Source organism: Calonectris borealis, chromosome 7, assembly GCF_964195595.1.
Source record: "Calonectris borealis chromosome 7, bCalBor7.hap1.2, whole genome shotgun sequence".
NCBI lineage: Eukaryota > Metazoa > Chordata > Aves > Procellariiformes > Procellariidae > Calonectris > Calonectris borealis.
This window is the reverse complement of record NC_134318.1, coordinates 30,612,184-30,635,023: the sequence shown is the minus strand read 5'-3', so window position 1 is coordinate 30,635,023 and position 22,840 is coordinate 30,612,184. Positions and strand designations below refer to the sequence as shown.

The 22,840-nt window shown below is 35.4% G+C and overlaps 1 protein-coding gene across 4 annotated transcripts in view; it reads right to left on the bottom strand.

Annotated features, from left to right (window-relative positions):
- Window positions 1-22,840, bottom strand: part of SLK (STE20 like kinase) — a 50,258-nt gene that overhangs the window by 8,246 nt on the left and 19,172 nt on the right. Inside the window, exons 2-16 of one of the 4 annotated variants that reach the window (XM_075154982.1) lie at window positions 21,233-21,397; window positions 18,803-18,851; window positions 17,896-18,045; window positions 15,226-15,298; window positions 14,813-15,007; window positions 14,045-14,126; window positions 12,920-13,048; window positions 9,834-11,255; window positions 8,329-8,459; window positions 7,919-8,042; window positions 7,465-7,644; window positions 5,617-5,709; window positions 2,242-2,371; window positions 1,872-1,996; window positions 696-884 (exon numbers count right to left, since the gene is read on the bottom strand). In XM_075154982.1, the coding sequence (XP_075011083.1) occupies window positions 696-884; window positions 1,872-1,996; window positions 2,242-2,371; window positions 5,617-5,709; window positions 7,465-7,644; window positions 7,919-8,042; window positions 8,329-8,459; window positions 9,834-11,255; window positions 12,920-13,048; window positions 14,045-14,126; window positions 14,813-15,007; window positions 15,226-15,298; window positions 17,896-18,045; window positions 18,803-18,851; window positions 21,233-21,397 (3,237 nt within the window). Of the gene's footprint in view, window positions 1-695; window positions 885-1,871; window positions 1,997-2,241; window positions 2,372-5,616; window positions 5,710-7,464; window positions 7,645-7,918; window positions 8,043-8,328; window positions 8,460-9,833; window positions 11,256-12,919; window positions 13,049-14,044; window positions 14,127-14,812; window positions 15,008-15,225; window positions 15,299-17,895; window positions 18,046-18,802; window positions 18,852-21,232; window positions 21,398-22,840 lie in introns of those variants that run through there. The other 3 variants (XM_075154983.1, XM_075154984.1, XM_075154985.1) reach the window with 3 other exon arrangements.

The following is a 22,840-nucleotide window of genomic DNA, read 5'->3' as shown; positions in this document are numbered from 1 at the left end:
AATACCTACAGTTTTAGCTCAAAACCTCACAAAAATCAGATATTCTTAAAAATACTTCACAGAACGGTTGAGGTTGGAAGGGACCTGCGAAGATCAACCCCTTTACTCAAAGCAGGGTCAACTGGAGCAGGTTGCACAGGACTGTGTCCAGTTGGGTTCTGAGTATCTTCACAACCTCTCTGGGCAACCCGTTCCAGTGTCTGACCATCCTCACACTAAGAAAATGTTTTCTTATGTTTAAGTTGGATTTTCTGCATTTGAGTTGTGCCCACTGCCTCTCATCCTGTCACTGGGCACCACTGAGAAGAGTCTGGCTCCACCTTCTTTCCTCCCTCCCGCTGGGTACTTATACACATGGATAAGATCCTCCTGAGCCTTCTCTTCTCCAGTGTCCCAGGTATTCAGCCTCTCCTCTTATAAACAGACCCACTGGTCCCTCAGTCATCTTCAAGGCCCTTCACGGGACTCGCTCCAGTAAATCCATGTCTGTCTTGTACTGGGGAGCCCAGGACTGGACCCAGCACTCCAGATGTGTCTCACCAGTCCAGAGGGGAAGGATGACTCCCTCTGACCTCATCCAGTCCATCAACCCGGTTTTGTACCATCTGTGAACTTGCTGAGAGTGCATTCTATCCCATCCTCACATTTACATCACATTAAGCATTTACACTATTCAAACTGTTTTTATTAATTACCTGCTTAATTTTTTCACGATCTTGGTCTGGAGAGGCTAATGAATTGATTCTTAAACTTTTCTTAAACATAGCCATTCGAGTCTTTGCTTCACTTCGCTGGATTTTAGGCAGTCTTGCTCTTTCCTGAGTTTGCTTGTTCTTTAACTCCTCAATAAGGCGTTGATTATATCTCTGCATTTGTTCTGTTTCCTAAAATGTTAACCATATGGAAATGTTACAGAGTAACTATTATGTTAGAATATTTGCATCTCATTTCATCAATAAGCATGCTGTTTGAGTCAGCTTCTTTTAGCAGAAACCAGTCCCAGCCCTAGTGACATCAATGGGGAGGAGGGGGTCTTCCACTTATTCCAGAGAGCTCTGGATCATGCCTAACCCAGATGAAATTCTCTAATGCTCTAATGAATATGAATACACATATATTTTACCAGTGGTTGTTCAACTCCTTAATTGCATTTTAAAAAGTCTATGTTATTCAAAGGGAGAAACTTCTGTGGAACTGAACTTCCACTACTGCTGTTGTGAAGGGTCAGTTTCTTGCAAAAGCTGGTGAAAGCAACAGCCATTATGGGGATAAACCAAACCATATAGAAACAAGCCTTCAGTGGAGGCTGCTCGTGCTCCAATCACCAAGGAGATCCTATAATATCCCTCTATTGGGTTTACATTTTCGAAAATTGAACTATTCTGTTTAGTGTATTCTATAAAAAACAAAATGCCTTGTGGAAAGTAAGTGTTGTCTTCTGGGCTTTTACAGGATTTAGCTATAAAGAGACAGTTGTCAGCTACTTGCCCAAAAGCTAATCCAGTTCATTCTGCTCATTTAATTCCAGGATGATTTACTAATGAGTAGATTTATTTGACACAAGCCAAAACTGGTTTTTGTGTGTAAGCAGAATTTGTTATTTTTAATAGAAAAAGGTTGATGTTGTGGTTGGGGTTTTTTTTTTAAGAATCAAAAGGGAAAAATATGACCACTTATACTTCACCATGCTACTAAGTTATTAAAGTAAGACGATTAACATTTTTTTATTTCAATAGAACATATACAGCTTCAAAATACCTGTGTGGGTCTTCCCTGTGCAAGCAAACACCTACCAGTAAAGGTGGTAAAACTGCTTGATAAAAAAACAGATATTATAATACACAAAAAAAAGTGTCGAAGTCAACACTAACTTTTTCATGCCTCTTAAGCAGCTGGTGTCTCTGCATGAAGTACTGATCTTTGAGTTGCTGTTTGAGGAGCTGGTGTTTCTCTTGTAGATGTCGCTCTTCCAGCTCCCAGATTGCAGCTTCGCGAGCTGGAAAAAAGAGGAAGGCTGGTTCAGAAAGTACAATACAATACTTTCTAATCTACCTGCTAGTGTATGTTTAGAAGTTGCTTACAAGTGCATTTTAAGAACTACGCTATTCCATAGCAAATGTTTTTATTACAGTTCTAGATTAGTCATGAAGGTCTTTTATTTCATAAGTTTAAGGCAGACTATTGTTTTATTAAAATACAACTCAAATGTCTGTTTTCAAAAGAGAGTCTGATGCTGGATACCTCTCATGAGCTGCTGTTTGTTGTTGAGGCAATCGCGTTCAATAGTGGCTAGTTCTGTCTTCTGCTGCTGAATAATTTTCTTCAGGTGTGCATCCAGTTCTTGTTGCTGCTTCTGCACAAATTCCTGCTCCTGGTAAAAACCAACAGAATTAAATTAAATTGGGTTCTTCTAACCAAATTACATTTTAATGAAACTCCCAGTTCTCTCAGCATTAGCTATATATGAAAACAAATACATCTATGAAAATTTGAGCTAACGTGCCTTGGCTATAAAATTATGCATCTCTTGTATTTTATACGCAGAGAGTAGGTAAGAGAATATTTAATGCTTAAATAATACCTTCAGAAATAAGACCAAAGGCAACAAACTATCCAGCAATCTGCAATTCATTCCATCTTTTGTCTCTCCTCAAAACAAGCTGCAGGTTCAAAGCTAGCAAAGACCAAGTACTCAATATAAATTATCTCATCATATCAAGGGTTAATTATTCACGGATGTAAGAAAATCAAAGTATGTATGGTTATTTTGCTTTGGATGATTAGTTAAAGCCTATTTATTTACACAGTTGGGTTTCAGATTTGTGTCTCAATCTCGAGTGGTTCATCTTGTCATGAACGCAAAGATATTGAGGGTGGGAGTTCTGCAAGACTGCTATGAAGACACCCAATGGCTTTTGCAGGAACTGCATTCTGCAGGACTTGTAAGCTTGTCACACCAGAGCTGAGCTGGCTTCTCGCAAAGCGATTTGCCATCTGCCTGATGCAGTCCCCCTATCACCCGCATCTTCCCATTATCATGAGAAGCAGGCAGTAGTAAGAAACCCCCTCCCATGCCCCAAAACCATACTGTTGCCTTTCTTCTTTGCAACCATGAACAAAACACCAAGCAAGCGCATCTACAAGCATGCAAGCATGCACACACACACTCTTTAAGAACATGATATAAAGGTCAAAAGAAAGGATGACGGCAGTGTCCTATCAGAGCCAAGGTGCAGCTGAAGCATTTGCTGTTATACATAACAAAGCAACATTAAAGATGGTCTATTGGAAGGGAGATGGGATGAGGCAGGAACACAATACCGGGCTACAGATGATCAGTGGAACAGTCTCCTGAGCTATGTATTTTTATTTTTTTACTGAACCTATGCTACTTGCTAAAAGAGTTGTCAGCAACATACGGAATTAAATGTTCATTAAAAGCACTTTTTATTATGACCAGGAGAATTCTGGTTTTCATCGTCACAGAAAGTTATTAATAGATGAGGCTTTCACCTCTCCCAGTGCACACAGCAGAGTTACGCTTAGACAGGTAACAAAAAAACAGAGATGAAGTAAGTTGGTGCAAAGTTCCGACAGTGACAGACCTGAGGGTACGAAAAGAACTGGAAGGCCACGACTGTAAATTAAGTCAGACATACCTAATCAAATACATGGACTGATGAAAAACACTGTTCTGTTTCCCTTTCTAGATAAAAAGGATAAGAAAACTACAAGTTTATTATTCTGAGGGTGCAGACACATAAATAACATGGTATTTAATTTGCCAGGAATTTTTTTATTTGGAGGGAGTGGGGGGAAAGCTGTTCTAGTGTAGTCATGGTCAAAAAGCAATTACACTCGAGCTTTACTCAATCATTTAAATACCATTGCTGCTCTCTCTACATGGTTAAGTCTTAAGTTTTATAATTGCTAGCACTGTAAGATAAACCAGGCAATAAACTCTGGCCTTTCCACTTCCCACATCTACTAAAGTATCACATATAATAAAGGTCACAGACTTTACTAAAAAACATGTTGGATGGTTAAAAGGCAGACAATGCAAGGCAGTCCACCTTTTTAAAATTACCACTTGGTTTTGCCCAGTAAGCATCTTAAAATAAACTCAGGTATCCTTAAAATACATGGTTTCACTGCACACACAGCATAGAAGTCACACATTGTTTCTCACATGTGCTGAACAAATAAAAAACCACCAGAGAATAGTATTATATTGCATTTGTGTGAAACTTCAGTGTCTTGCCCAGAGTTAATAACTACTGTAACTTTGATCTTTTTACTACGAATAGTGCATAATTACATAAATTCGTGCTAACTAGTTCGGAGACAGCAGTGACATTGATCAGCACATATGAGCAGAAGGAGAAGAGAAAACACGCATCTGGAAAATTAAGGAAATAAAACTTTTGTTGTTTTGCATTAAGACTTACATCCTGCATTTGTGCGTTGAAAAGTGTACATGAAGACAACTGAAAAGACTGAATCATAACCTGAGCAACGCCCTGTGGGACACAATGTACTTCCTATGTCAGAATATAATGAAATATATTTCTGTTCTTAAAAAAAAGAAGAAATGAGATCTGCTGTATGTTAGTAATATACATTTAAAATGTCAAGCCTAATCACACAAAAGTAGTCACTGACAGAAGTTCTAGATATTCTAAAACTAAACATCTGCACCTTGTCTAGTACTTATCATTCCAAGTAAGGATATTTCACCTTTAAAAGTGTCTCTTTCACCTCTCTTACTTCAACAAATTGAAACCAGCAAAGGAAACAAACTAAGTCACTACAAACACTATGAAAATTTAGGTTTTTAATTGTTTCCTTACAAAGTTCAGAGACACATATCCTTGGTATGGGGAGAGCACTGCAACTCAATCACATTCTATCCTGGGAAATCCCCTCTTGAATTAAACACGTAGTCAAATAAAGTTGCTATTATTTTCTATTAGGTCACTCACATAAACATTTAATCTTTAAGTTACTCAATCCAAACCTTCTATGTTGTGGTGCAAACTCACTCTGTACAAGCTGTGGCCACCACAAAGCCAATATTTTTCTAAAATACTAGCCGCCTTTCTAGCTGGGTCACATAAAAGCAGCAAGTCTGAAGGCGTGAAATTACAGATGATGTCATGTAAAGTTTCCATACACCCACACTTTGACATTTAAATAACTTCATTTTACCTAATCTGTTCTGCTTCTATGAACAAGATGCCTCATGCTTACATATTATATATATTTTCCTTAACTTACTTATGACTGTAACCTTTAAAATTTGATGGAGCTATGGGGTACTTACCACATGTAAAAACACTGTAAATAAGCTTGCCGTAGAAAAATACCATTCTTTTTTTGGGATAGCACACAAAATATTACACTTAACAGCACAAACCTGGAAATTGCTGCTCCTACATTTCTACACAGTATACTCTATGGGATGTGATATGGGAGTACTTGAAGAAAGAGAGCAGGACGTAGGGTTAGTTTGAGTTAAGTTCCATATTCACTCAACAACAACAAGAAGTGAAATCATCAAGCTGCGTGAATACTGCTGCCTTTTTTATTTTAGTAGCTTGAAGCTGCCGTTGTTACCTGAGCATGCTGGCTTTGTGCAAGCTCCTCTTTCTTGCGTTTCATGAGCTCTTTTCTCAGCTCTTTTGGTGCTTTCTCCACTTCACATAAAACCTACAGTGTATATAAGCATGCAGAAGGTGGCGAAAAGAACACTTTTTCTCCACAGCAAGCAGTACTGTGAACATAGGACATGCAGGTCAAGCACTAGAGGTACTGGGAAGCGTGCATTACTTCAGTGGCAGGGATGTTAGTTCAGTGAAAAGAGCTTAATGAAAAGAGAAGGAACAATACATGCTTTATGTATGCCAACGCAGCGCAGAAAGGAGGTAGATGCCAGCCTCTTTTTGCATGTAAATGCTGCCCAGTGCTCTCAGAAATGGCACTCTTGCTTGTGTTTTCATGCAGCAGCTAGAATAGTCAATAGTTAAGAAAACCACCACCTGCAAAAGCGGTATTTTCTTGAAGCACTGTGGCAAAAGGACTACAGAGTATGTTTACCTCATGGTAAAGCTGTGAAAAATGGTTGGAAGTTTAAAATAACTTCCACTGAAAACCAGCTATTTCTGACACTGTCTCAAACATGGATTTGTAAGATGCCATTATTAGTGTCTCCAACCATAAATGACATCTACACAGGTTATGTCTTTAAAATAATCACACAGGCAAATAAAATACTAATTGGTTGTAACTGTTTGGTTCCAAAGAATTTAAAAACAAAACCCACCAATAACTAGGTATGTTTTCAAGAAACTTTTCATGATAGGTATGCTAGAATGGAATGTGTTTCAGTCCAAGGTGAATTAGACTAGATTAGTAGAAAGATTCCAAATATAGCCTGGCTAAATCAACTGACTATTAATCTGTTAATTTGCTGATGTGTTTTATTTATTTTTAAGAATTATAAAAATGTAACATTGCACACTCCAATATAGCATGGGTAGTTTTAGAGCACCAGCTGCATTTTCTTTCAAACTGTAAATCGCCTTCTTAAGCTTTAAATACAAAACTATGCACCCAAAAACAAATGCCTGTTTGTTTAATAGTGGAAGCATCATCAGAAAGCAGTGTCCAAATCACCACATGCTATTCCTGTTTCCATGAAAGAACTGCTTTTAGCTCAGAGCAATACGTAAAATTCTTCCCGCTTTCCCATGTAGGACCCAATCACCAGTAAATAGAGAGAGACTCAAAAATGCAAGAGGTACCGCAAAAGAAGAAAAATTGTTATTTACATATGAGCATATGGTTCAAACTGAATACAACGTATGGGTTTTTTCATGCACTTTTGCACTACAGGATCATTCTATGCAAAAGCATGGGCAGTACTGATTTCTAAAGAAAACTCTGTGAGTCTAGTAACTATTAGAAAAATTCTAAACAGCAGCAGCACATATTCAATAAAAATCTACAAATTACTCTAACAAAAAAAAACCTCTGTAATTTAAGTGGTTCTCAGCAGTAATCAAGACTATATTCTTTTATTCGGAATTCTAATTTGATAAGTATTTACTAAGTAGCTATAGCTGGATTTGTTTAAAGTAGAAATCTCAAATTTTTTTTCACAATCTTTAAGGAAATACTTTTTCTTGATTTAATACTTGAGAGAAAATATTTTATTAAAGATTCTGTGAAAAATAAAAGTCTTCTAACTTGGTGATGTTTTCTAGATTAAGTCAATACCTAAATCTTGCTGTTAGCTGTTTGTATTTCACTTTAGGCAGTAAAACAGAAGAAATAATACTGAATGCTAGTAACCCTTCCACAACTCAGTATAGCACATGAGGTTGACAAGGCTTCTGGGAGACCTAATCTCAACCCTTTGCTATGCCCATGCTCCTTATTTTCTGTATTATCATTGTCTCTTACCTCTTTTTTTTTGTTCTTCAGCATGTTCTGGAATTTGGACAATTCCTTCTCCTGTTCTGCTTTGATGCGTTTTGCTTCATCTCGTAAACGATTTGTGTGTTCCTGCTCCAAGCGCTCTATTGTCTGTTTCTGCTGTTTTTCTAGATTTTCTATTTCTTGATCATACTGTCGCTTTTTACTCTGTAAAAATAGTTTGGCATCTTTTTTTAGAACACTAAATTCTGTTCAGTGAAGTGCTGTATCACAGCAGAGGATGGCCATGATGAACTGTTCTGCCTGGCGAGTTCTAGCATACAAGGTGGGCAACCCACAATGGAAAATATTGCCATTTATTAACAAGAATGAAAACTAAGCTATAGCCATCATAAAAGGAAACACCTGATTGCTGCTAGTAGTATTCTGCCTACTCCATCCAGATGTCATATTTTAAGAGCACCAAAATCCAGAAACTCACTGTCATTTCCTGTTCAAAACGTCTGTACATCTGTTCTCGCTGTTGCAAAAGCTTATTACTGAGCTGCTGTTGGGCTCTCTGCTCCTCTTTCTGAAGAAGTCTTAGCTCTCTTAGCTCTTGACGCCTAATAATGAAGAAGAACACTTAATATTGATGGGAAAACAAAAGAAGTGGAAAATTACAAAAAATGAAAAAAGCATCTACAACTTAGGTCCAGTAAAACTAGTTTTGAATTGATTGTCTTATTAAGAAACACTTAACATTCCTTTCTACTAACAAAATAACTGAAGTTAATCCCCAAGTATTACAGAAATAAGATCATTAGCCCCCTTCTTTTATTCAAAGAGAAAAAAAAATTAGCTACTAACCTCTTTTAAAAGCTGCTAACCTTTACTTTTAAAAACACTTACCGTAGAAATCGCATTTCTTCACTTTTCGAGTCATTTTCAGTAACTATTTTTGATGTGGTTACACTCACTTCTACTCCATCAACAACAAACTTTCGAGTTTTCTTCAAAGTTTTCTTCTGTCTTCTAGTTTCCTGAATAAAGCTTTGGTAAATTATTCTGTACTTACGTTATATCCCTTTTCCCCTTTTTTCTTAGTATTAAATTACTTCAAATATTTCTGTGAAGGCCTACTGTATAGTAATCTGGAGTTGTTCTCGCTTATCAGATACCTTGCTAATCAAGTGAGAATTTGAAAAATTCTAATGTACTGAAACCTTCTCTAGTCAGCAAAGGAAAAATGTAATTATTGATCATCTACATTGCCAGAAGAAAAAAAAAAAGTCTTGATAAACCCTGAACAGAGCTGATGCAGTTTTATTTTCAGGAGCTGAAGACAGTTGCAATTACTGTTTGCTTTTGACCATAATTTTCCCAGTCACCAAAAAAGATATTTAATTCTGAAAAACAGTACTGAAACAGAATAGCAATTTACTTACCTACCTACTTTTGCTTTGGAAATAAATTAAACAAGCAAGTTTATTTTTTTTATTAATATATATTAGTCAAAAATCATATGATGATCTTGCCGACAGAACTGGAGAAATCTCACTTCTCAGAGCTGCTATTGTTTCATTACAAGAGAAGAGAGACCCCAGCTGAAACTGCGTCTCCATTGTGTTAGGGCTACTGCAAACACCTTGAAGTCATGCTTAGCGCAGCTATGCCAAGTTATGATTTTTGTTTAGGCTTTTTTGTTTGTTTTGGGGGTTTGGTTTTTTTCTTCAAACCCGTGGTTACACAGTTACTATCCTATTATGGCTATAATCATATTAGTATAAAGATATAAATAAAGTTCATAATCTGGAATGTGCTTCCTCTGAATAAGCTCATTCATACTGACATAACTGCATTGATATGGTATAACCATAGGAGTACAGTGTTCAGAATAAACAAATCTGAGAGACTGACTGCCTTAGAATTTCTAAATCTAAACAGAGAGGCAGAAGATAGAAATGACAGGAATTCAATATAAGATTAGATGTTATAAGAGATTTGTCCTGTTAAACAGTGATTCTGTGCAGAGTAAGGCATTGAACTAGTCTTCTTGAATATCAGCTCTGAACTACAACCATTCACAAATCTTCACCTTTAATATTATTAGACTTCCTGTCATATGATAGTGTATATTTTAAAAATACAATTATGCAATAAAATAAGAAAATAATTAGCAGCTCATTAGTTTCTAGCTTTGCTGCATAACGACACAAAATCCAGACATCGTTAGAGTGCGCAATTTAGAATACTTTGGTTTCTATAAAGTTTTATATTCCACACTGTCGTACTAGTTTCTCACTCAATAATTTTCTTTGTTGCAGAGGTCAAACTTGGAGATAATTTTATAGGATTTTATATAAAAATATATCACATAAGATTTTACATAAAAATATATGATTGCTTATACTTACCTGTAAAGATATTGATCCTGTCTCTTTGTTTTTACTAAGGAAACTAGAAATAGACAAGTTCAAATCAATGCTGCTGTTATCAGCTGTAGAACCAGTGCCTGAATCTGCATCATTCTCCTTCAAATTGTCCGACTCTAGCTGCTGTAAAGTTTCAGTATTGTCTTGATTATCTGTTTTGACTTTCTCATCATTTTCTTCAGTGCTAATACTAATACTGGGGACTGGAGTGACTTCAGAGTCATCAGCTTGTTCACTGACAATATCTTGAAGCTTATTCTTCGTTACTTCATTAGAAGTAACTTCCGAATGTTCTTTGTCTATCTGAATATTGTTTTCCTGGATATTCTCAGGTCTGCGCTCTTCTGAATTTTGGTCCGTATCAGTCAGTTTATCCACCACTTTACTAGAAATATCCTCAGGCTTGCTCTGTATTGCCTCCTGGTCTACATCGTCTTTTCCAGAGTCTTTGATCTCCATTTCCTCCATGCTGCTTATATTACAAATATCCTCATTTTCACTTTCTGCCAGTTTCTTGTCTACTTTGATAGCTTTATCTTGGCTTTCTGATAGAGTTTCTTCAGAGCTGATTATCTCATGGACCTGCTTAGCCTGACTTTCCACTGGCTTATCCTCTGTCTCAGGTATTTTATCCCCATCACTGATCTGTGTTTCAGCAATGCCACCTACATCCTTACTGTTGTCAGTTCCATGCTTTATTAGTTCCTTTTCTTCATCAGCCACTTTACCTGCAGCATTAGGTAGAGTTTCTGTAGTGGTGTCTATTATTGCCTCTTTCTGACCTTCATCTTTATCTTTCTTTTGCTCTGTAGGATTTTCTGCAGGGACCTTTTCTTCCTTACTTTCTGAGAGATCTGTTCTGTTCTCCTCTTCTTTTTCACCAGTTTCCTTAGAAATGGCTTCTTCAGTTTCTACACTATTTTCAGCTGTAGGTACTATTTTCAGTTTATTATCTTCTGTCTGTTCATTTCCCATGTCATTTTCTTTCTCTATTTTTAGGTTGGGTTCATCCTTTATTTCTGATTTTGTTACCACATCAAGTTCTTTCCCTCCTTTCTGGGGTTCCGAATCTTCATGTGGTTTTTCCAGGCTTTCTGTACTCTTTTCAGCTGGCACTATTTTGCCTTGCTCATCTTCACCAGTTGGCACAGAACCATTCTGCACTTTCTTATCACCAACAGTAGTATCGCATATGTTATCAGCTGTTTTCCTAAATTTAATGTCCTCAGATTCATCTCCAGCTGTTTTGTTATCTGGAAACATAGTGCTGGCTTTGTCCTCAATTGCATTACTTTCTGTTTTCTCAGAAAGAGATTCCAGAACAGAGGCATTCTGTGAAAGTTTATCCTCTTCAGAGCTGGCAATACTAAGGTCAGAGGATGCACGCTTGTCTGCAGGTAACTGCTAAAAAATTAAAGGAAGAAAAATATTTAATAATATTCTACAGTTGGATTTGAAAGACACATGTCTTTGTGCCAGTTTGGCTAGGACGAAGCTGTGCAGTTTTAGTTAGTGCAGCACTGATAAAATGCAATATTAAGACCACCTTCTGCTTCATCAAAAAGAATATCTTTCCTTGTGTTCTTTGCTAAAAATGCCTGAAAATTTTTTGGTCTGTTTTTTAATCACTGTGTAAGTCCATTAAAATAGTGGAAAGCTCCAGCAGATCTGATTAAGTGGCAATACGGAGCTAGAATAGGAACAGTTACATAACTGTAGAAATTGCTGCTGCCAGAATAGGAATGAATGTTATCAGATTACATGCAGACATACAAAAGAATATACTAATAAAGTATCATTTTAAGCATAATTGCCCTTTCACTCTTCAAAGTGATTGCGATATCTCTCAGTCTATATTTACTGTTAGAACCCTGTAATTTGCAGATCAGGCTTCTGATTTGCCATTGGGAACATACTAGGTTAGCTATTGTAGCAAGCAGGGTTTGATCGCGCATTTCCTACCTTAAGGTTTTCCTAAGGATACAGAAAACAATTCCTCTTAAATCAAAAGTGCATTCAAAAGATTTCTTCATGTAATTGTTCTAGAAGCTCAGTGTTGATCTCCAAGCAGTTTTTTAAACTACCACAAGTAAATAATGTAAATGCATCTACCTCACAGTTTCCTAAACTGCTGCTTGTGTCAAGATGCTTAATTGAGTCACAGGGTGGACTCCACTCCAACCCTCCTGGGGACTGATGGCTTAGCAGCTAATCAGTGGAGGGAGGTCGTGGGTGATGCCTTAGAAGATAGAGAATAAGTCCTGGAGGCAGTTGGCGGAAATGCACACTTGGAGATCCGCTGGGGTGGACAGGGAAAGTGGTATGAAGACCAGGGGAGGTGACTAGCATGGTGAGAGGCGAGGAAATGGAGGCGTGCTTCTTGTGCACATGCATTTGGCTTCTTTACCATTGCTGGTAATGGCAGCTACTAGTGGTACATGTCACCGTCCACGTTTATAGCGCTTGAGCCAGTTGTCCGAAAGCACGCTACCTGTATACTCTGCAACCTACTACCATATCATTGAACTTCATGGCTTTGCCCTTTGAGAAACTGAATTTGCATTGTAAGATTCTTAAGCATCTTTAGAAATACATTCATAAATGCAATCCTGTCTTGGTAAAATATGGCCGTTTTTGCTTTTGTTTTTTCCTTTGACAGCCATGCTGTAAAATCACAAACTTAGTTTATAGCATAATGGTCACATATCTTCCTTAATGTTTTAAGCATCTTATGGAATACAAATATACGTTTACTCATTCATCTAGTTATTTTGACTTAAAACCATTTATATAAAAATCAGTATCTGATTTTTAAAATTCTATATTACATATACATGTAAAAATAAATGAAGATAATATTCTTTATTATTAGTTCTTAAGGAGTTTAAGAACATGTTAATTTTGAAAATGTTGACTACTTATTTTGTAATAAGGTTACAGCATGTTTATGTCGTTATTCTTAGAAGACTTGATTCAAAAGTTGAGTAGTACATCAGAAACTGAGTTCTCCATAGGAAACTGGTGATTGAAACTAGCTGCATATTTAAAAAAGTAAATTTTAAACTGACCAGAGAATTTTCTGTTTCTTCTTCTTCATCCTCATCTTTACCATCTTCAACTTCTTCTGTAACTTCAGCCTTAGCTTCTGCAATCAATTCTCTTATTGGTTTATTGGAAGTAACAGTAACAAATGGATGCTTGTGAAAATAAAAAATAAGCACAATATTAAATGCTAACTTCATCATACACAGTGGGAAAATCATAATTTGAAAGAAATACAACTTCAGAGAAATGTTACTTTGGTCTCTCAAACTTGAAGATTCACACTTAACATTAATCATAACTGTCCTAATGCATTCTTTTTCTGCAGAAGTTTTAAATTCAAAACATTTATATTCAAATATACTGTATAAGTAGTCTAACAAACTTGCTAAAAATACAAATAATTCATTTATACTGACCCGTTTCACAATCCAAAAAATAGAAGTAGAAAGATTTTTTAAAAGGTTATTTTTCCTGGAAATGAGTTTCATTTCTTTTCAGTTCCACAGTTAAATTATTTCCTGATAAGCTTTATCTAGAAATATTCTTTCTAGAAAAAATCTTTGCCTTTAGAACAACTTTTCCTAACAAGAACATAGAATTCTACATTTTTCTTTAAGAGGAAACAGCTACCTGTTCTTCTCCTACTGTCTGAATCTTCTTTCTCTGCTTGGCCCTGCTGCTTAAATCTATTCAACATATGCCGGAAGTATTCTGGATAAAGTAAATGCGTGCTGACGTTAAACAGAATCAAATGTACCTAGTCACATCTACTCCTGTTTAGCTATTCTGCAGTGACAGCATTATAGAGGAAGGCTGAGCACTAAAGCTTTTAAAACACCTGTCAGCAATTGACTACTTATGTAAATATCTCCTTCATCCATTATAAGTATCAAAGTATAAATACTTATGCAAAGTAGTTAGTTATATTACATCAAAATATGTAAACAAAGAATTTGATCTGCACTTGGTATCATTTAGTCAGATTTTACCAAATAAGGATCAATGCAACAGTATTAGAAACAGATTGTGTATGAACACTTCATTTGAAATTATTATTTAAATAGTTACTATAATACTACTCTGCTTTTAAAAAAATACAAAATATGCTTGCCTTTAAACAATAGTTCTGAACCATTAACTCTTCCTACCTGTAGAAGTTGAGTTGCACTCCACCTTGCATCTACATTCTTTTCCAAACATTTCTTCAGGAAATCTTTAAAATCTGATGACCTACACAAAAAAGCAAACAAGTAGTGGTTCAAGTGTTGACATCAGACTAGTGTATAGTGAAATATTCTTTTGCTTTCACATGCATTTACACTGCAACTCCAGGTCCTTCTATTGATTTAGGAAACACAAAGATAGTACAGGAATGCAAAGACCAATGTGGCACAAATACAATCTTTAAAATGTTTGTCCATTTATAGAAGAGTTTACTTTTTGCTCTGGATTTATAATACACCACATCTGCTATACCACTAACTGAATCACATAAAGATATTAAAATGACCAAACAGATAACAGCTTTTTAAAATGTTTTCTTAGTATAAAAATACTTTAGTCTCCTTTCACCCGATTTTCTTTTTCAGATGGTCTTCATCTTTTATTGCATTTGTAAAAAGCTATTTTGCATACATTTTAATGCCAAATCTGCAAATTATTTCAGTATAAAAGCTTCTACACAGAACTACGACAAGAAGACCATAGTCCCAATTGTATTAGGAGATGTATGTATGTATCTATACATGTACAAACAAACATATATAGAATATGTACCTGACTTTATGCATAAAGCTAGTCCCATAAAGTTCAACAGGTCTATGCCCATGAAGTAAGTTTAGCAAATATACAACTTGGCATGCCACATACTCAAAATCTACAAACTGGGGTGGGAAAGTTGTAAATAAAATACTAACCATTTTGAAGGCTGTGCTAATGTAGGCGGATCAGATTTTGCTATTTTCAGAAGCACTCGCATTGGATTTAATTCATGATGAGGTGGCTCTATTTGAGCCATTTCTATTAAAGTAATGCCAAGAGACCAAATATCAGCCTTGTAATCGTAAGGCCTGTCTTTAGAGGTCTCGCACATTACTACTTCTGGAGCCATCCTGCAAAGAGAATAATGAAGTACCAGATTAGAAAATGCACTCTTATCTGTTCTGAAGAAGGTTCTAAATAGATAAATTCACTGAAGCATTTTAAAAAGCACATTCTACTCTCACTTAAATATATTTACATGATATTGTGTCAAGCATGTAATATTAACAACAAAGGTAATGCTAAGATATTAGTTCATACTAAAAAGTCAGCAAAACAGTGCACTTACCAATACGGTGTACCAATAAAAGAATCTCTTCTTTGTATTGTTCTTGTGTTTTTAGCTGATACTCCAAAATCCGCTTAAAGCAAACAGTAAAATGCTATTAACCCGGTGATAGAAAACATATTATATTTCTATATTTTACAACTGTCGTTTAAAAAGTTTTATGTTCCAGAGGAAACATTCTGCAGTATTAAAACTTCAAAGTGAGATAAAAATATTTGTGTCTTGATGATTGAGTGCCAAGGTTCTATAGCATTTCTAATAGAAGATACTGAATACACATTATTCTCCATTGCGAAAAAAAGTAATCCTACTGTTGAGTTCTGTGGGACAAGAGCAATGCATGTATTTACTGTAGCAATAAGTGGGTTAAATTACTTTAATTAGAAAATAATTTCTTTAGCCTATGAAGGCTCAGACATGGCATTAGCTCTTTCATTAATTCAACAACTCATTCAATTTTTAATTTCAGGATTCAAATTCTCATAAAGCTACATTTTCCCTTTATCTTATGAGTTTCTTTCCACGTGACTTTTCACTTTATATTAAACATCTGAAAGCTTGCATATGCACCTTTGATGTAACGTCCAACCAAAAATCAACTTTATCTTTGCAATTAATATTACTTGTCTACAAAGCACTACATTTCTCACTTAGAAAAAAAAGACGACATTTAAATAAGTGTTATATGCTTATTATAGATGTAACTTTCTTAATGAAGATCTAGAGATTAGAGCAAAGGGAGAAAATAGCCATATGTTGCTGTCTCTAAACTGTACAAAATTACTTGATGGGCTCAACACTTGAGAAGCCTAACTTTTCTCTGTGGAAAAAACAATAAGGACTAAGAGAGCTATTTGTTCAAATGCAAAATCTGAAATCTTGAGGACTACAGATACTGAAATAATAAAACTCAAATCCTTATACAAATAAAGTGCAATGAAGGAAATTTATTTGCCATTCACATATCTGTATAACAAGGAATTACCCATTTCTGTGTGTACCAGAATCAAAATACAAATAGTTTAAAAGGAGTAAAATGCTCTTTCAAGGGATGCTATGCACTTTTCAAAACTAAATTAAATCTTTTTTTTTAGAAATCTTAATTAGCAAACCTGAATACATCACTAAATGTATGTGTGGAAGAAATCTCCCTGTGATCTGGACTGTGAAGTAGTTTCTTGACAGCCTGCGCAGTGCTGTATATCAGCTAAGCTTGACAAAATCTTAAAATAGTTCCAGACTGTATGAGAGGAGCCAGGTCATGTGAGGTAAATAAAACGAACAGAAACAAATGATTCTCTCTGACCATGAGACTCTTGCTATGATCTGTGATTTCTTTTACAGTAGTACTAAAAAACTAAGATAATGGTTCTCTTACATTTATAAGGCCGATGAGACTGAGTCCACCACTAAATCTTCAGGCTTCCAAGAAAACCCAAAACAGTAAAGTTACCCATACTTTGCGGATGAAAAGAAAGGCACATGCAAGTGTTATATGTACAAGTAATAATCTTGTCCAAGGGAGTCCATGCAAAAAGCACAGATACACTTAACTGATCAAAGTAGCAAAGCAGGGTCTTAAATATTCTCACCTTCTTAATAGAGATGATGAACTATACCTTGCAAAGACACTGCTATCAATACGAGTTAGGTAGTAGATATATTTGTCAATTTGGACACGTCTTGCTTACATTTAAAAGGAACACCTGTAGCAAGGCTGGGAATTTAGAGCCCCAGTTCACTGTGGTGATCTTCTGATTCTCCTTTACCCTCTGTGTAACTTGCATCCGAAGAAATACAACTAATCACACACATCACGAAGAGAGAAGTTTTCGAAACCTGAACGCAAGCTGCTATGCCATGGAACTATGACATTGGTAGAGCCACTGCAATGGCTGCCAGCTTATACACATTTGCCCCGATGAAGCCCTGAACAAAGTGGATCCAGACAATTCCTATCTTTTCCTGGCTGAATGAAGGGATGCTATTCACTACCATTAGTCCTTTGACAGTTCTTCATGGAGGAATCCTCATGGATTCCCTACCACATGAGAGGGAAAATGTGGATGACTGCTTAAATTCAGATAAGAAAAACAGGAATCAACAATAGTAAGCGTGTATTAATTCTCCTCCAGACTGTACTATCTTAATTTCAGTGCAATGAACAAGGCATGGAAAAAAGGCATGGAAAAACTAAGTTGAGTAATTAAGATTATTACTTCTCTCTCTCTCTCAATAATGGAAGAGACAACAGTACTAGGTACCGGTTTTTGGTGATTGTGAAGGATGTTCATTTTCTAAACTAACAACTTCAAAGGGAAGTTCTGATGTTACCATAGTAAAGGTAAGTATAATTAAGAACATTATACTAAGAAACAGTAGGACCTGTCTCTGACTTTAGGCAGCTTGGTACAGATATTGATATGACTCCGACCCCTGCTGATTTTGAAGTCTGAAAGATGTGCCAAGTACAGTTAGGACATTTACTCAAGCTTGTTTTTTTTTTTTTCCCTTCATAGTAGCAAACCACTTGCATCTGAGAAAACTCTCATTGTTAGATTTATATTTAAATAGAGAAATACTGAACTCTGTCAAACTGCAGTCTAAGGCAATTACAATTATAAGACAAGGCAAAGTTCTGGGAAAGACTTTTATATGCAACATGCTTACCTAGTTTAATGTCTCCATCTAATGTGAAAAGAATATTGCCAGCTTTTAGATCTCTGTGGATGATCTTATTTTCGTGCAAGTAGTTCAATGCTTCCAGTGTCTGCCTGCACACCACTTTGATCTGTGGCTCAGTTAATGGCCTTTCAAGTTCTACAAGAGAAAGAGATAGAAATAAACACAACATTTTTGCATTTTATGTTATGCGTTCATAGCAATCAGTATTAGAGGTGTATGTGAAAAATCAATTAATCTGACAGATTCTGAACATCATATGTCAGAAAAACGTCTATCTTAAAATATTTGCTCCTTTCAGTAAAAATTTCATCCCTTGTACCCAAAACCCTCTTAATTATGAGCTACGTATACCTACCTATCTGAACTGTGAAAAAGCTATACAGTTTAGAGATTGGTTCTTTTGTATGGTACACCAAGATGTTAAAGACTAGATCCTTTACTTACTGGTATTAGCATTCACCTAATTTGCAGAATAAGCACAGAAAAATCTAACTTTAAGGTTGATGCAATATAAAAAATTATCACAAAGTAATTTGGAAGATGGCAGGGGAAGAATGAGATCCTGAAAATGGCTCATATAGATTGTTATAACAACAGATTGCTCCATGAGCGCGTGAGAACAACTCATCACAGTCACTTAAAGGATCAGGACAAACATGTGTTTTGAAAAGTAAATAAACACTTTAAATTGAAAGAAAATTAATCTAACTTAAGAAGTTATAATATCCATAGATATAGGTGTAAATGCTAATTTAAAAACCCCAACATTCAACACATATAGCACACTAATTACATAAATATTTGCATTTGAAAACATGTGAAACAAGTCTTAAAATATATATATATTGTAATTTTAAGATCTTAAGTTTATTATTTGAAACAACTTATTTACCCAACATTACTGCATCTACTGCTCCACCTGCACAAAATTCGATCAGGATCTGTATATAAAAAAAGGAATATACAAATTACAAATTAAATAGTCCCGCTAAACTGAACCATTGATTAAAGGAGCATTATTGGGAGACGTGAGTTTCAGACTATTTGGCCTTGACAAATTATTTCACTAACCTCTGCAAAATATTGGTACTGTTATCCAGCTAAAAGTAGGGCTGTACTGCTCAAGCAAATTATTTGAAAATTTCTTGGAGATCCTCAGACAAAAGTTTTAAATGAAAGATAAAATTGCATCATAAAACTTATAAAACATAATAAAACAGTCAGCTTTAATCTGATTCATTGTAATGTGATTTACATAATCCCTGCAAACTCATTTCTCGATTATTAAACTGTACTTCCATAGCATAATCTCTCTGACTGAAAAGTCCAAGTATAAGAGCTACATGATTTTCCAGTAGCAGATGTTATCTCCTCTATTGCTTCAGATGAGATGAAAATATGGAAAAATACTCTTAAAACTTACAGAAAATGAGTAAATTCATATGTTTACATGCATTTTCCTCCATTTTCATTCATGCCTACAACACATCAAGGCTTTTATCCCAGAATCTAATAATACTAGAACAACTCCATCTCCAGTTCTCAGTTTCCATTTGAAACAAAAATAAACTGCAACTATTTTGGGGCACAAACTATGCTGTCATGTAAGACAGAAAGAACATACACAAAGGAGAAAGAGGGTAGAGAAAGTGAAGGAGAAGGGCAAGAAAGAGGAAAGGTCATCCAAGACTGACATCCCACCCTTCCTTATGTGTTTTTCTTCTTTAACTTGAATTTTAAACATTAAATTATAATTTGCAGTCTGACAGCTAACAAGTATTTCCTTCTCAGAATCCTCATAGTCAATATTATGGGAAATACCACCTTAATTTTTTCCTTTAGAATACTTTTAAAATCAGAGTATAATTGCACATAAAAGAGGAAACCTCAAATTAGAACTTACACCATAACACTTATATATATACCACTTATGTTACACATTACTTCAAATTACTATTGTAATTAATCCTCACAACAATGGTACTAACAATGTATTATGTAATGCAACTTTTTGTAAATCCTTTAAACCATTATTCCATTTACATGCCTCTGCGTACCTACTGCCAAGTAAGTTAAGTGTGGGAAATTGTAAATAAAGAATTTCTTTCTCTAAAATTTGCTGTTTCATCTGACAATCTGACAAAGGCCTCTTTGGTAAAGAAATTGTGTTTCTAAAACTGGGAAGCAAAAACATATTTTATGTCCAACTATCATTCTTTTCTTTTTTTCCTCCACTAAATTCTGTTTACTTACCACATCATTATAGCCTTCTCTTTGCTGCCTTCATGCCTCTGCATTTCACTGTAACTATACATCTACAATTTTATTTTCAAACTATTTACTCCTCTTCTATCTTTATTCTGCCAGTGAAGAAATAGGCACTCAGTTTCATATTCTGCCTTTATGCATACTTGCTTTCATGTTGACCTTTTTGCATGGAAATTTTTTCACTATTCCACTGTTTTATAAAATACCATTTTACTCTGCATTCAGGTCACACAAAGTTTTCACAAAGCTTATAAAAATAAATCTACATCAGGAAACATGGTATTACACTTCCATTGTTTTCATGCTTAAAGGATAAAGCATATTTGTAAGACTCCAAGGAAATTTTCTTTTACTTGTTTTAGGTTCTTTTTTAATTATAAACTCTTTTTAAAAAAACATGTATTCCTTGTACAATTCCAAACACACTTATAAATATTGCATTGGACCACCTAAGAGAAAAAAAAATGTATTTTCATAGCTAAAGCTATACAGTGCACAGGATATAGCAGAAGAGTGATGTACAGTCATATGTATGTCTACTATACTTCTATGTACAAGTACCTGGATTTTAAGTAAATTAATTATGGTTCAAATCCTGGTAAACTGTCCTTCCTGGAAGTACCAATGAATTCACTCATATCTAAAACACATACTTCACAGGCTGGCCTTTTCAGCACATTATTTATTTTTCAGCTGCGGATTCTGAATCTCACTCTAAATTGTGCTAATGTAATTAAAATCTGAGTCCTGCTGTTACAAATAAGCACTGACTAAGAACTCTCTCCATACACCAAAATGAACTGCTAATTTCCAAATTTCAGAGTCAAACTCCTGACCAAATGACTCAGTGTAGCTCAATTTTACAGTGAAAATTTCCTAAACGTCATACTCACAATTTACAAATTAGTTTTGAAACTGAATAGTTATCACAATAGTGACAACCCAGGAAAAAAGTGATTGACAAATGATCTTTTAATAAAGCCAAGGAAAAAAAATGTAATTTCAATAATCTTTTGAAATAAGTAAAAGCATTTAGAGAGGAAAAAATACCTACCCACAGATTGTTTTCATAGTAGAATGCATCTAGGAGCTTAACAATATTAGCATGATCACAGGATGCTAAAATATCAATCTCAACCATGTAATCTTCAAGTTCTTCTTCTGATTTAGTATCAATCACCTTTGCAGCAGCCAGTACTTTCGTTTCTTTGTTCTGAGCCTATAAAAGAAAAGTCACAGCAAACACATATATATAAAAATTTCACCAGACAACTGTTACCAGCAAAAAAAAAACCCAACAAAAAACCCTCTCTTGACTTTTCTGTACTACTTTCCTGCCTGTCGTGGCTTAACCTAGCAGAAAAAGAGTTTAATAACTTTTCTCAGCATCAAGAAACAATGAAAGACAGGAATATAAAAATACTTAATTCTCATCACGTTCTTTAAACCATCATGCAGTCAATAACTTAGGGTCATTACTATTTTATACTTCTAAGATGAAGTTCCGTGCTGCTCCTCAAAAAAATATCTATTAACACTTAACAAGGAGTATTAAGTAGCCTCCACCCTCTCATTTCTGACTGTACATTCTTGCCCTTCTGATACTCCCCATGTTGTGGCAGCACAGCTGTTCACAAAGCCACGTAGAAAAACAGGTCCTCTACCAGGAATCTGGTAACTTGGAATTTAATAAACAAGAACGTGTATTTTCTCAAGCCATCATAAAAACACTAGTTTGTCAAGGCATTTTCAGTGGTTACCTTTTGCTTCTGAATAAATGAAGTTGTAGGACTGAAGTCTACTTCATCAATTATACATAAAGACCATGAAGAAAAGGCCTAGATTTACTCCACCTAGCTTTTGACGTTCAAATGAAATTAAATGAGAAGTAGGGACACAGGCTTTCTCCAAAGCAGCAAAAGACAAGAACCTGCAGGGGCAATTCTGACTCCTGATGTGAAGCATCACAAGGTGGTTTGTCCTGTCTCTCTACTGGTGCGGCTGCTGCATAGGGCATCTTGGCCCCAAACCTAGTTGAGATGAACCCAGGACAGGACACAGCAAGAATCCCAAAACCTGACTTGTGTCACCTAATCTCATTATACTAGTATAACAAAAGCTGATATGAGACAGCAAGTAAGAATTCTTAAGAATGATTTCCAAGGTCTAAATATTATTACTTTCACAGCCATAAATAATTCTCTCAATGAGGCAAAAGAGAATAAAAGATTTAAAGATAAATGTTTATGATAACATTCAGTAAAACAGCAGTAACAGCAAAACACACTTATAAGCATAGTCCTAGCTGATTCATTTTATGTTGAGGGTAAAGGTTTTCTGTAACATTTATTTTTATCTCAATATTCTTTCCAAAACAAAACACAACCAGTCTTCCCAACCTCAATATTTGCCCTCCCATTTTTAACAACAAAGATAAGGGATCTGTATAACGTTATTTGAAAATAAACTACTGAAGTTTTCCAACTCACATTCTAATAATAAAAAGGTCTGCTTAATAACACAGACATCATTTGTTTTGGTTTCATGTTTTACAGCAAGAATGAAACACCAACCTTCCTATTCTAGAGCTGCACTGTAAATTAAACATGAAAGGTGAAATAGATGTCTGACTCCACAACAGAACTAGGCTTGGTAACTTTAC